Consider the following 15747-nt stretch of genomic DNA (forward strand, 5'->3'; position numbering starts at 1 on the left):
ACCCTTTCAGGCTAGGATCTGGCGTTCAACCGCCATGCCATCAAACGTAGCCGCGGTAAGTCTTGGTATATGCACGGCCCCTGCTGTAACGAGGACGAGGCCAGGGATCTCCTATGATTAATTCCTGAAGATCTGGATACCAAGCCCTCCTTGGCCAGTCCGGGACAATGAGGATCGCTTGAACCTTTGTTCTTCTTATGATCTTTAGAACGTTTGGAATGAGAGGCAGTGGAGGGAATACATACACCGACGGAAACACCCATGGTGTCACTAGTGCATCCACTATTATTGCTTGAGGGTCCCTGGACCTGGAACAATATCTCTGAAGCTTCTTGTTGAGGCCCCCCCGCCCCCCCCGAGTAGTGGTGTGTGTGAGAGCGGGAGCTTGGCGCGCAGCGTCTGCTCGTTGCGCGGTACCTCAGGGAAATGCCATCACTGAAGTCTTCTTTCTTCTAATACTCACCTGTCTTCTGGCTCTGTAAGGGGGGTGACGGCCGGCTGTAGGAGCGAGCATCTGAGCGTACCCAGCGATCAAACCCTCAGGAGCTAATGTCCTGTAGCCAGAAGCAGAGCCATTAAACTCACTAGAAGTTGGTCATACTTCTCTCCCCTCAGTCCCACGAAGCAGGGAGGTTGTTGCCAGCAGCCTCCCTGAACATAAAAAAACCTAACAAAAAAGTATTTTCAGAGAAACTCAGTAGAGCTCCCCTGTAGTGCGTCCAGTCTCACTGGGCACAATTCTAAAAACTGGAGTCTGGAGGAGGGGCATAGAGGGAGGAGCCAGTGCACACCCCTTTTGAAAGTCTTAAAGTGCCCATGTCTCCTGCAGATCCCATCTATACCCCATGGTTCTTTTGGTGTCCCCAGCATCTGCTAGGACATATGAGAAATCGTGAGTCCCCATTTTTTTTGTTGGGGTGGGGGGGGGGGGGGGGGGGGGGCAGAATAGTAGTGAAATCACAGCAATAGTTTACAGTAAGGTTTTTTTTTAAATCTATTTAGCATGTACTAGAATGTCAGTCATTAAATGATATGCAGCAGAGGTATACCATTATGGCACTGTACGGACGGGTGGTCTTCAGTTTGCCGGCTGTCATGATCCCGGCGCAGAGTATACCGGCGCCGGAATCCCAACACCTTTTCTCCCTCTTGGGGGTCCACGACCCCCCTGGAGGGAGTCGCCATCGTGCCCGCAGCATGGCGAGCACAGGGAGCCCACAAGGGGCTCATCTGCGCTCGCCCAGCTGTCAGTATGACGGCAGTCAGGATTCCGGCGCCGGAATGCTGGCCGCCGGGAGCCCGGCCACCGGCATACCATACTACACCCTGTACGGACACCATTACAGGCTAGTGTTGCCTAAGGAGAAAGTCATAGAAAAACATTACATTCATTTCTAGGATTAGTGGCTCTATTATTCCCATCAAATAACAGCTGTAATGCAGAAATGCTGAAAGCTTTGGAAAAGAAAGAGGACACAGACTTCTCAATGAGCATACATATTTACTTAATCTATACAAGAATGAAAAATATGACAGCTTTACATTTGAGAAAAAGCTCTAATTATGTCCCAGTAAGCAAAATTAACCACTCAAATGCCCATTTTCCTATTTAAATCCAGGTAACAAAACATGGGTTGTAAAAATAAAGCAGTCTATTAACAGAAACAAAATTATAGAATTTCACAGTTATTTTGCTACAAAGACTGAAGAGGTAGATTTTCTCAAGAACACCTGAGCAAATGGAATGTTCCAACTAGATGCAACACAGGTCAGGAATAGAAGAGAGGAAACACACACATGTGCCATGAAGCAGCGCATGTATGGTGATTGGAAAGACTATGTAGATTGTAATTCTCAGTGTATTTTTACATAAAATTCCTCATCAAGATTCACAAATATTAATGATTCACTGATAAGATGGTCCAATTGGGATTTTTTTTAAAATAGTTTCTCTATATGGACTACAAGTTTGCATAATGACTAAACCAGGAGTCCTTGGATTGGTGGTCCAGGACAAATTCAAATTATGTATGGCCAATGTAATAGGCAAAACCAGTGCTGGCGGCTGTGATAACATATGTGCACAAACAGAAGCAAAACCTGTCTATGTTGAAATGCCCAACACAGTAATACCACTTTCAGACCGCTTGAGGCGGGTCGCACTCGGGAGCTCCCGAGGTGCGCCTCGCCGCCGCTGAACGCTACAGTGAACAGGAAACGGGTCGCATCGACCCGGCTCCCGTTCACACTGCACACATAGCGAGCAGGGTTGAACACATGTTCAACCTGCTCACTACCAGAGTTGGAACACTAGGTCGCTCAACTCTGGCACTTTTCAGACCGCACACGAACACGGGTTATGCGCGTTCATGTGCCAATAACCTGTGTTCATAGCTGGTAGTCTGAAAGGGCTATAATTGACTTTGAATACTATAGAAAGGATCAAGAGATTGCATACATATACATATTCCTCTGTATAGAGCAAACCTTGTTAAGCAAGTTAGAGGTACCACAAAACTCCCCCAAAAGCTATGGCAGCATTTAGTTTTTTTAGGATTGTTTACATTACAAATTGATAATAAGCAGTAGAAAAACAGCCACTTGTTATTAACAATGCTGGGCAAGCTTTCAGCTGCATCGTCAAGTATGTACAAGTGTCTCTGCCACAGCTATTTATGTCTGTCACTAAACCAGATATCTGACATTTTCATCATGGAACTTAGGAATCAGTGCCCTGTGCATCAGTAGTGAGAAGGATTAACATGCATTACAACTTCTAGGTCACAAATATCATTAGATATAGGTTGAGGTTCTATAGAACCTACTCTGCAGGTTACCTATTTTCCACCACTTTTAACAGACAGTTCCAAGATCCAGTAATACCAAACAATAATTTGATAGTAAGCCTTCCTTACAAATATAAATGCCAGAAAGAATAACAACAAACATGTAAAATGGTTGCCAATAAAATGTTATATATTTGTTCATATAAAAAAATATGTATTTATTTGGCAGAAAATAATAAGTATGCCAGATGTGCCCTTTATTAAAAGTTTGTCTATAGATATATCATCATTGCAGGGGCATCTCCTCAAGCAGACAGCTGTGTGTGTAACCAATGATGGGAAACACATTAGAACAAGTTTAATGAAGGACAGAATGATCATGTTCCGTCCTTCATTAACAAGGTTGCTAGTGATAGCACTTGATGTGCAGTACATCAAACCTAGTGACCACTGTGCATGTAAATCACCCCTACACACTGAGTGATGTAGGCGATGTCGTTATGAAACAGAATCAGCTCAACATCGATGCAGTGTGTACCCCGCTTTACCCCCCACAAACCTGTTAATCAGTACCGCAGAAATTTAGACCTGAGTTTCATAGTGTGCTAAACTAGAACTTGAAATACCACGCTGCCTCTTTCCGCACAAATCATTGGAAGAATGATTCCATATGAAACACTGCATTATTTTTTTCAGATTATTACAAGAATGTAATAGTCTGTGAGAAGACATCAGTAGGGGAAGCCACAATGTATTTTGTACAGCAACAGCTGATAGTAATACTTCAAAGATCTCTCCTTCCAACACAGACCCCACTCGTGATATCACTAGGGCTGATTCTGGGTTGAGAGCAACGCAAAAAAGTAACTATCTGGAATAAACCATGCTGCAATGCAAGGGTAGCAAATACATTTATTCCTTTTACATGCAGGGTAAATACTGGCAGCTTTGCATGTAGCCCACAGATGCAGGACAGCTTTAATTTGTACACTGCACTTTAGAATTCAGTTTGGACATGTACTCTTATAAATCTAAAGGGCCCCATACACTAGAACGATAATGCCCGATTTCATCCGATTTCGGGCATTCGGCCAAATATATCGGATGAAATCAGGCATTTTGGAGGGGTTTCCGATCCGATGCACGTTCCAGTGAGACTCGGATCGGATTCTCCAGATTGAATGTGCTGCACTAGCGATCATGTCGGTCGGACCCCGCAGGAATGGCTGGGATCTCACAAGATATATTGTATGCAAAAGGACAGCATATGATGCATCTTGGGCGATCCTGCCGCCCGGGAGGCTGCCGGGGTGATCGCCTGCAACATTACGGTTGGACATGTCACATAAGTGTATGGGGCCCTTAAATCTCTGCATGTTACATCTGACCCACCTGCAGTGCAGCATGGATTTACCAAGGTGTCCAGATACTGGCTTTGTTTATGCTTTGCTCCAAACTCAGACCCACTATGCAGTAAGATATAGTTGCAGTGTTCTTATCAGACCCAATGGCACAAACTGCTTCTGATGGTTCACATATGGGGGGGTCATTCCGAGTTGATCTCTAGCTGCCGTTGTTCGCTGCATAGCGATCAGTGAAAAAAAACGGCTAATCTGCGCATGCACCGCAATGCACACACGCGTCGTACGGGTACGAAGTCCATTGTGGTTTTGCACTGGTTCTATTGACTATTCCAATCGCACAGCCGAATGCAAGGAGATTGGGTGTCAACTGACCGTTTTCTTAGAGTGTTTGGAAAAACGCAAGCGTGGCCAGGCGTTTGCTGGGCGGGTATCGGACGTCATTACCGTGTCACTCGTCGCAGCAATCATCGCACAGGATAAGTAAGTACAGGGCTGGTCTTGTTTTGCACAAAATGTTTTTGCAGGCGCTCTGCTGCACAGACGCTCGCACTCCTGCAAAGCAAAAATACACTCCCTGTGGGCTGCGAATATGCGTTTGCACGGCTGCTAAAAACTGCTAGCAAGCGATCAACTCGGAATGACCCCCATGGCTCATATATATACCGCAGCTTAAGAGGACTTGCATCAGGTCCATGCTATTATTTTAACATTAAACAACATGTTTATACAATAAAAATTACTATGTGAGCAAATCACACCACAATCTATGTTCTGCATATGCTCATATATGGTTTTCTTAGATTGTTCTAGATATGTAGATACGATTGTATGATGACATTATTTGTGAAAAGATATTTTGGTTAAAATTCACATAATTCCTGCCTGTGTGGTTTTCCCATAAAGCACCAACCTGGCATTTATTAGACATTACTGGGTGTGCAAACACTGAATAGAACAGTAGTCTGTACCCAGGTCTACAGAGATACATCATGGCTCAGTGGGGATGCGGTCAATTTACCTACAATCAAAATCCCGACTGTCAAAATACCAACGTGGTCAAAATACAGACATTTAAAATGTTGACAGGTCAAAAATTCGACATGAGTTTTTCATGATTTTTCCATTGAAACCGACTTGTTCATACTTGACCATCCCAGTGGACCTGGAGGGGGAATATAGTGTGCCGAGCGCAGCGAGGGAACTCTGTACACTTACAGTATACGGTGTCCATGACAACCTATGTTGACACGCACAACAAAAAAATTGGAACCCTTGTGTCGACATTTTAAATGTCGGTATTTTGATTGTAGGTTATTTCATACTAAACCCGGCTCAGTGCTAAAGCAACACAGGTGTAATTCAAGAGTACGGGCTTCTGTATTCCGTTAGAAACTGCTTAGTTCTAATAAAACCCTTCTGATTATACAGCTCTATAATTAAAACCACATAATCTGACCTGGCAGCTGAAATCACATGCTCTTCTTCACCCATTCAGATCTTGGTGGATTAGAGATTACTGCTGCACCTCAGGTAAGTACATACTTCAGCTAAATGGAATTACCCTTTAGTTTCTAACAAGTTTCCCCACATCCCACCCCAGGCAATCTTTTTTTTATTTTTTGCTTCTATGTATGCAAACAACATTGTATTGCAATACGTAAACTGATTATTAGAAAGAAGTGGCACACTGGCTGCTATTCTGTTATTTAGTATTTGGGGTTTGTAATAACTGGGTGGAAATCTTTCCCCCCTTTTATCATTATTAGAAGCCCATAATGCATGGTCAGTATATTTTAACAATTGCTTATCTGGGGCCAGCATATATAATTTACTTGAGGATACTAAGCAATTAAAAAGAATAATCCTTTGATGACTGGCAGATTACACCGTAAACATTAGTCTAATCAAGAAGTTGTAAAATGTAGCTGAATATACAATTACATTTGGCTCTGGTAGACTATCAGATCTTTTAGATCAAACTGCCCCAAATGAGCCTGACCACAGAGTGACCAGAAGCCATGTTATCTTGATGTTCAGCCTACTCCCCAAATGATCATGTGCTCCCAATTTGTTAGAATGACTCAGTAGTGATGAGGAATAACTGGAGTGTTAATGAATAATCCCTTCTTTAAAAGCATATCCTTCATAAAGTGAATAATGATGCAGGAGATGTGTCTATTTTGTGTGATTAAGACCCTATTACCTTTTATAGGAGCTTCTGTGAACCCAAAAAGCAGGAATGGTGTCTTTTCAAAATATAGTCTGTCAAGGCAGAGAGGATGTATGGATGGGTGGTACTCATGTGAACTGCGGTCGGGGTCACCACACCCATACAGTGGGAATAGAACCCGTGGAGACCGCAAGGGGCTTTGCTACACTCTCCCCTTCCCACGTCGGTATGCTGACCAGCGGTCAGCCATATCACACCCACATGAATATCACAGTGTGTGTGTAATGATTGTGGCGATACACACACTATAACCCTGCTGTGTGCACAGAGCATGATGCTTAATAACAGCAGTGAGGCTCAGGTCCGTTACCAGCGTTGCAGTGATTTAACCAAAGCATCTAAATTGCAAAATGCAAAATGTGCCACTAGAAAAAGGTGCATTGTGCTAGGCCTGCAGAGCAAGCTGTATACACAAGATTCCGGCAGCATGGCCAGAACAGTAGATAAGCCTGCATCGCAAGTTGGAAAAAGTGCAAATTTTGGGGAAGGCTGGAGATGCAGGATGCATCTGCATCCAATTATACATGAGCCCCACTTTATTTATAAAAAAAAAAAAAAAAAAAAAAAAAAAAGGACCGAAATATTCTACCATTGACCACTCAGGGTACTGTTGTAATAGAGCGTACGGCTGAGCTTTCATTTTAATTTAATAAAGATGTTGGGTTTACATAAATCATAAGCGAATAATGTGTGTATCCTGTTATCAAAATTGTTTGACTTTGTAAAATAATGCTAGAACTACAAAAGTCCACTCATTAAATAACAGTAAAGTGACAATGGAAACTTGGTGTACAAGCTGCATAAGCGCCAGCAAGAAGACCAGCATATCTTGGGAAACGACATTTCTATGGATATTGAAGGGACGAGAGAATTAGAACATCACCAGTTCCATGAGCATTTGCATGAAAAGCTGCATTAATTCATATTGCAACAGCACAAGACATTATCTGGGGTGTAAAGCTGGCCATACACCAAAAGATTTATCTGTCCAATCTGGCTGGTTGGAATAAAAATCTGGTAATAGATGAGAGCAAATGACAATTACCATTTGCTTCTTAATGCCGTAAAACTGACAAAAAGGTCATTCAGACAAATTGGTTAAATCAAAAAAATGTAACCAATTTATCCGATTGACCATTTTTGGCTGTTTTCCAGTATTTGGTAATTGTCATTTGCTCTTATCTATTACCAGATTTTCATTCCAACCAGCCAGATTGGACAGGTGTATGTAAAATCCAAATAAAATACCACTAAGAACAGTTGTATTATTTGAGGCCCTGATTTTGATTTAAAAATAATATTGAAATAAATGATAAATGGAAAGAGGCAACATGTCCTACTGCCACTGCTACCCTGCTTCAGAATGTATTATTCAGGTTGTCACCTATATAGAAATGTTATTCAACACTAGGAACATGCATTCCCCCATTATTAGAGTATGGACAAGGAAACGGAGACCTTTGTTAATCTGGGATGTGACCACATCTATTAGACTGAGAAGCTGCCAGGAAGATTTATGCACTACATGTACTCCAGTAGTCCTAGGAAAATACATATATGGTAGAAAAAGTAAGAAATTTGTCACCACAAAACAAAAATTATCACCAAACTTATACACAAAATATATATGCATATTTTTTTATATACATATGTTTGTGTAACTTTTTTTAAATGCCTTATTTTAGTCAACTGAATCAATGCTAGAAGGTGGCCCTGTTGAGAGAGTCTTTTGTACAAGAATCTGTCCCTCTGATAACTGCAGATCAGTAATGGGCTGGATTCCAGATTCTTTTCCATTTCGGATTACATTCATCTCTTCCGAAGATTCAACTGTATTTGTCGCTAACGAATTTTCATTTGCTGCATCAACATCTTCGTCATCGAGAACAGAAACCTGATCTTGAAGGACCTCAACTTTCTTGTTGAGCTCATTGCGTTCACTTTGGAGGGCCCTGCAAAGTTTCTCCAACCGCTCCAACTTCACCTGCATCCCTTTATGTTCCTTATCCCTAATGGTTTTCTGAGAAGGAAAAACAGAGCATTACACAATATAGCAAACAATTTCTATTATACACTGCTCAAAAAAATAAAGGGAACATTAAAATAACACATCCTAGATCTGAATGAATGAAATGTTCTTATTAAATACTTTGTTCTTTACATAGTTGAATGTGCTGACAACAAAATCACACAAAAATTATCAATGGTAATCAAATTTATCAACCCATGGAGGTCTGGAATTGGAGTCGCACTCAAAATTAAAGTGGAAAAACACACTACAGGCTGATCAAACTTTGATGTAATGTCCTTAAAACAAGTCAAAATGAGGCTCAGTAGTGTGGGTGGCCTCCATGTGCCTGTATGACCTCCCTACAATGCCTGGGCATGCTCCTGATGAGGTGGTGGATGGTCTTCTGAGGGATCTCCTCCCAGACCTGGACTAAAGCATCCGCCAACTCCTGGACAGTCTGTGGTGCAATGTGGCGTTGGTGGATGGAGCGAGACATGATGTCCAAGATGTGCTCAATTGGATTCAGGTCTGGGGAACGGGCGGGCCAGTCCATAGCATCAATGCCTTCGTCTTGCAGGAACTGCTGACACACTCCAGCCACATGAGGTCTAGCATTGTCTTGCATTAGGAGGAACCCAGGGCCAACCGCACCAGCATATGGTCTCACAAGGGATCCGGTCTGAAGATCGACAGTATCTAGGTCGACAATGTTTAGGTCGACAGTCACTAGGTCGACATGGATGGAAAGTCGACAGGGTTTCTAGGTTGACATGTGCTAGGTCGACAGGTCTAAAGGTCGACATGGGTTTTTCACTTTTTTTTTTCTTTTTTAAATTTTTTTCATACTTAACGATCCAACGTGGACTACGATTGGAACGGTAAAGTGTGCCGAGCGAAGCGAAGGCACCATGCCTGAAGCATGGCGAGCGAAGCGAGCCATGCGAGGGGACGCGGTGCACTAATTTGGGATCCCGGTCACTCTACGAAGAAAACGACACCAAATTTTTTTAAAAATCCTCATGTCGACCTGTCTACCTAGAAACCCTGTCGACCTTCCATCCATGTCGACCTAGTGACTGTCGACCTATAGTGGTCGACCTAGATACTGTTGATTTGATGAACCACACCCGTCTCACAAGGGGTCTGAGGATCTCATCTCAGTACCTAATGGCAGTCAGGCTACCTCTGGCGAGCACATGGAGGGCTGTGCGGCCCCCCAAAGAAATGCCACCTCACACCATTACTGACCCACTGCCAATCCGGTCATGCTGGAGGATGTTGCAGGCAGCAGAACGTTCTCCTTGGCGTCTCCAGACTCTGTCACGTGCGCTCAGTGAGAACCTGCTTTCATCTGTGAAGAGAACAGTGGCGAATTTGCCAATCTTGGTGTTCTCTGGCCAATGCCAAACGTCCTGCACGGTGTTGGGCTGTAAGCACAACGCCTACCTGTGGACGTCGGGCCCTCATACCACCCTCATGGAGTCTGTTTCTGATCGTTTGAGTAGACACGTGCACATTTGTGGCTTGCTGCAGGTCATTTTGCAGGGCTCTGGCAGTGCTCCTCCTGTTCCTCCTTGCACAAAGGCGGTGGTAGCGGTCCTGCTGCTGGGTTGTTGCCCTCCTACGGCCTCCTCCACATCTCCTGATGTACTGGCCTGTCTCCTGGTAGAACCTCCATGCTCTGGACACTACGCTGACAGACACAGCAAACCTTCTTGCCACAGCTCGCATTGATGTGCAATCCTGGATGAGCTGCACTACCTGAGCCACTTGTGTGGGTTGTAGACTCCGTCTCATGCTACCACTAGAGTGAAAGCACTGCCAGCTTTCAAAAGTGACCAAAACATCAGCCAGAAAGCATAGGAGCTGAGAAGTGGTCTGTGGTCACCACCTGCAGAACAACTCCTTTATTGGGGGTGTCTTGCTAATTGCCTATAATTTCCACCTGTTGTCTATTCCATTTGCACAACAGCATGTGAAATTGATTGTCAATCAGTGTTGCTTCCTAAGTGGACAGTTTGATTTCACAAAAGTGTGATTGACTTGGAGTTACATTGTGTTGTTCAAGTGTTCCCTTTATTTTTTTGAGCAGTGTATTTGTTGGATAATGCATTTAACAAAACATATGTACCCAGAGTTAAAGCAAATGTGTAATAAAGTAAATCTACATCTAATTTGCACACAGAATAGTTTCTTTTCAAAAACAGCCCCTGTTAACAGATAGCCAGAGGAACTTTTTTTGAACTTTAATCCCCAAAGTTTTGCACACATACATTTGTAGACTGCTGTAAGTGGGATTTTAATATGCACATTAAAGGTTTCCTCTCAGAGACCATTGGGGACTTTGGAGACACTGGGGTCTATGCCTCAGCTGGAGTCTAGGCACTGTAAGAGTCAAAGCCTCTGGGACATATTTTTCCCAGTCGTAATGGTTTAAACAGATATTAACAAGAGGAACAAGAGCATAAAAAGGGAAGGTGGTCTAGTTACCTCAAGTTTAAAGCTTCCATTTTCTCTTCCCATGGAAAGGGGACATAGGCGATGTCCCAGTGCTTCCACGACTGGAAGCTGGGCTCAGCCGGAGCAAAACACAGCACCTTACAGATGGGTCCACGGTTATCTTGGCTAGTTTGCTACGCCTAGGCACAACATGATTTATTAACATAAACCCTTCATCTATTGTTCTCAGCTGCAATACAATACAGAGAACAATACAGCAGGGGATTAAGTCATTACAGCAGTGGATTAAGTCCGACTGCCCAGTCTCAGTTAATCCTATTAAAGGTCAAGATAAACATGGACCCATCTGTATGTTCAACATGGGCATCTTTAGATGCAAGACATTCAATCTAGATCGGATTGGTTTGGGGTTTCACGGGACCTGGGCCAATAAGGGATTCCCTCTTATAGTCAATAACAGTTTATAACAGATTCCACTCACTGCGCGGTGGGTGGTTATTTTGCTGCCACCACCAATCTCCAAACACACGGCACTTGGACCCACGTTTCTACTAAGGCTCCTACCAATGGCACCTGTCACCGCTTGCTGCTGTGTATGTGTAGATGCGCTGCTGCCAAACCTCCTGGTTGGCATCTGCTGGTATCTCACTTCACTGACCATTGACCAGGCCCTGCCTCGGTAGCTGGCAAAGGGCGAATTTTGGAGAAGCTGGGCTCTCTCCAGGTCAGCGGGAAAACGAAATAGCATTTTGTGCAATTCTGTTAATCGCAAGATATGGATGCACTCGTTGAAAAGGCAGTTGTCTTTAAGGCAAGATGTTTATTGCACAAACAGACTTAAAGAAGACTCTTACCTCTTTCAAGGCTGAGGGCCTCACTGCCCTCAAACCCCCCCCCCCCCCCTTCCCAACCAGTAGGACACCATGGTGGTGGTGTTGGGGTCCTTTAGCCTCTAGCTACACATACCAACTTGACAAGAAAAAAGGAACCAAAATGTGCGCAAAAGGAAGAGCCAAGCAAGAAAATTTAAATTTGTATTTTTATTTATTTCATTGTGGTTAAATAACCAAGTAAAAAAAATTTTTACTAAAATTATACTCCTTAAAGTGACCACAATAGGATACAAAATATTATAAATTAAAACACAATATTAAAATATATACCATCTAATATCTTTCTCATATACGGTTGGTATTCCAGAAGACCAATAATAGATACACATGTATCAATTCTATAGAACAAAATAGTTCCTAAAACAGGTAATACTGTATCACTTTAAAGGCACAATTAGATCAATGATTCAAAAATAAAAATAATGAATATACTAGAAAGTTCACAGTGGCTGGCCAGCCTTAATTTCTAGTTAATATACTGTGCATATGCACGGTATATTATCTAGAAATTAAGGCTGGCCAGCCACTGTGAACTTTCTAGTATATTCATTATTTTTATTTTTGAATCATTGTGATCTAATTGTGCATTTAAAGTGATACAGTATTACCTGTTTTAGGAACTATTTTGTTCTATAGAATTGATACATGTGTATCTATTATTGGTCTTCTGGAATACCAACCGTATATGAGAAAGATATTAGATGGTATATATTTTAATATTGTGTTTTAATTTATATTTTGTATCCTATTGTAGTCACTTTAAGGAGTATAATTTTAGTAAAAATTTTTTTTACTTGGTTATTTAACCACAATGAAATAAATAAAAATACAAATTTAAATTTTCTTGATTGGCTCTTCCTTTTGCCCACATTTTGGTTCCTTTTTTCTTGTTATTGTTTTTTCGGGGGTTGGCAGCTTTCCCCCTTTTTCCATACTGTGCGGCACTAGGAAGTTCCCTGAGGTTGTAAGTCACGGGCGCCTCTTCTTTCCTTTTCTCTTGACATACCAACTTATACCTCCAGAACCATCCCTTATATTCCCTACATTTGAGGTCCACGCGATACGCCTCTACCAACCTACTAATCTACAAATTGCTGTCATCTACCGTCCACCTGGCACTTCCTCATATTCCTCGACAACTTTGCTTCCTGGCTTCCTCTCTTCTGTCATTACCTCCATTAACCTAGGTGACTTCAACATCCCTATCGATAACCCCACAAAATCACTTGCCTCTCAACTCCTTAACCTCACCTCTTCACTTGGTCTCTACCAGTGCACCACCTCAACCTCACGAGAACTGGAGCTAACTGGATCTGGTTTTCACTCACCGCTGCAATATTTCTGATTTCTCCAATTCCCCTTTTCCCCTCTCTGACCACCACCTGCTCTCTTTCAACTTATCTATCTCTGTTTCCCCATCTCTCCCTCCTAAGACTACCATCACTAAGCGTAACATTGAGGCTATTGACATCTCATCCCTATCCTCCCTGTTCGACTCACTTCTCTCTCCTATTCTCTCTCATGCCCTGAACACGCCACATCCCTATACAATGCATCTCTTACTTTTGCTCTTGACTCTGTCGCTCCAACCACTGTTCACCCTCGCAAATCAACACCTCAACCCTGGCACACCAAATGCACCAGATATCTTCAAAAATGCTCACGTACTGCCGAGCGACAGTGGAGGAAATCATGCTCTAAGGGAGACTTCCTACATTCTAAATTTATTCTCTCATCAATCAGTGCTGCACTTTCCCTCGCTAAACAATCATACTTCAAAATTCTCATCTCTACCCAGTCTTCTAACCCCCAGCGCCTCTTTGCCACTGTGAACTCCCTCCTCTGCCAACTACCACCTCCTCTCCCATCCTCATTGTCTGCTCTTGACTTTGCCACTTCTTTTACATCAAAGATTTACTCCATACATCAGGACATCACGTCCCACCAGACCAGCAACAGCCACCACCCATCCCTTGCCACCCCTCCCACCATCTCTGACATCTTTCTCCCATGTATCTGTTGAGGAAGTCATGGCCCTCATCCATTCCACCTCCCCACTTGACCCTATCCCCTCCTACATCCTCTGCTACCTCTCTCCTTCTGCCTGTTCCCATCTTGCCCACCTTCTCGATCTCTCAATCTCTCCCTCTCATCAGGCACTGTCCCCTCTGCCTTGAAGCATGCTCGTCTCCCCTATTCTTAAAAAAACCTACCATTGATCCAAACACCCTCTCCAACTATCGAATCATCTCTCTCCTCCCATTTGCCTCCAAACTCCTTGAGCGTATTGTCTATAACCACCTCACTTCCTTCCTTTCCTCTCACTCACTGCTTGACCCATTCCAGTCCGATTTCCGCTCTCTCCACTCCACTGAAACTGCCCTCACAAAAGTCTGCAACGACCTGCATGCAGCCAAATCTAAGGGCCACTACTCTCTGCTTAGTCTTCTTGACCTCTCTGCTGCTTTTGACACTGTGGACCTCCCTCTCCTTCTGCAAATACTTCTCTCTAGGTCTGCGTGTTACTGCCCTCTCTTGGCTCTCCTCCTACCTCTCTGATTGTTCCTTCTCTGTCTCTTCTCATGACGCTACCCCTCCCCCCACTTCCACTAACTAATGGCGTCCCCCAAGGTTCTATTCTTGATACTCTCCTTTTCTCTCTCTATACGTCCTTTAGGTGAACTCATTAGTTCTTTTAACTTCCAATATCACCTCTATGCTGATGACACTCAAATCTACCTTTCCTCCGCTGATCTCCTCACTCGTACCTCCAACTGTCTCTCTGCTATCTGTTCCTGGATGTCCCAGCGCTTTCTTAAACTAAACATGTCCAAAACCGAGCTGATCATCTTCCCACCCTCCCGCACAAGCTCAACTCCCACAATCTCATTATCCATTGATGGCACAACTATCTCCGCTAGCCCACAAGTACTCAGTCTTGGCGTATTCCTCGACTCCTCCCTCTCCTTCAAACCACACATTCAGTACCTCTCACAAACCGGTCACTTTCATCTCAAAACATTTCCAGGATCAGACCCGCTCTCACCCAGGATGCCACCAAGATAATTATCCACTCACTGATTATTTCCACACTGGATTACTGTAATCTCCTCCTAACTGGTCTTCCTGACAATTACCGCTCTCCTCAATCCTCAATGCGGCAGCCCGGCTCACCTTCCTTGCAAAACGCACTACATCCACCTCCTCTCCTACAAGCCCTTCACTGGCTTCCCTTCCCTTTCAGAATCCAATTCAAACTTCTCACACTCACTTACAAAGCACTCTCTGACCTCATCTCCCTTTACTCTCCCACCTGTCCTCTTCGCTCTGCTAATGCACGCCAACTCTCCTGTCTTCGGATTACTTCCTCCCACTCCTATCTCCAAGATTTTTCACGAGCTGTTCCCTTACTCCAGAATTCTCTACCTCTCCCCATCAGACTCTCCACCTCTCTACAGAACTCCAAACGGGCTCTTAAGACCCACTTCTTTACCAAACCCAGCCAAATCTCATCCTAACTCTCTGTCCCACGCTCGGTCTACCCCATCTGTGTCACCCCTGTCCTGTCTGCCCCTACCCTTTAGAATGTAAGCTCTCACGAGTAGGGCCCTTTTCCCTCATGTGCTTATCCTTTTCTTACTTTAAGAATCCTCAACTGCCCAAATACTGCAGTTTTCGGCCACCTTGATACTTCTCAGTGTCGTATACTGATGTAGTTATGCTTAGTTGCCCTGTTCTTATCCTATATTGCCTTCAACTGTAAGTCGCTGTTTTCCCGTTTTATGTGCGTATGTACTCTGTAATTGAGCGCTGCGGAACCCTTGTGATGCCATATAAATAAAGGATAATAGTAATAATATAACACACATGGTGTTTACGAGATGTCTCTCTCTAGGGCTCACAGGCCCAGTTTTTATCCTGTTTTTCTAACACCGTACCTGGGGGAGGCGGTCGTTCAACCCGGTGGGCTTTTTAACCAATCAGGCTCTCTCACAAAAGGAGG

At 43.6% G+C, this 15747-nt stretch overlaps 1 protein-coding gene across 2 annotated transcripts in view; it reads right to left on the bottom strand.

The window, feature by feature from the left end:
- Positions 1-1481: 1481 nt before the first annotated feature.
- TXLNG (taxilin gamma) overlaps positions 1482-15747 on the bottom strand; it is a 230039-nt gene continuing 215773 nt past the window's right edge. For both annotated transcript variants that reach the window (XM_063953939.1, XM_063953940.1), the window contains exon 10: positions 1482-8400. In XM_063953939.1, coding sequence (XP_063810009.1) covers positions 8062-8400 — 339 coding nt within the window. In that variant the 3' untranslated portion in view covers positions 1482-8061. The remainder of the gene's footprint in view (positions 8401-15747) is intronic.

This window comes from Pseudophryne corroboree, chromosome 2, assembly GCF_028390025.1.
Source record: "Pseudophryne corroboree isolate aPseCor3 chromosome 2, aPseCor3.hap2, whole genome shotgun sequence".
NCBI lineage: Eukaryota > Metazoa > Chordata > Amphibia > Anura > Myobatrachidae > Pseudophryne > Pseudophryne corroboree.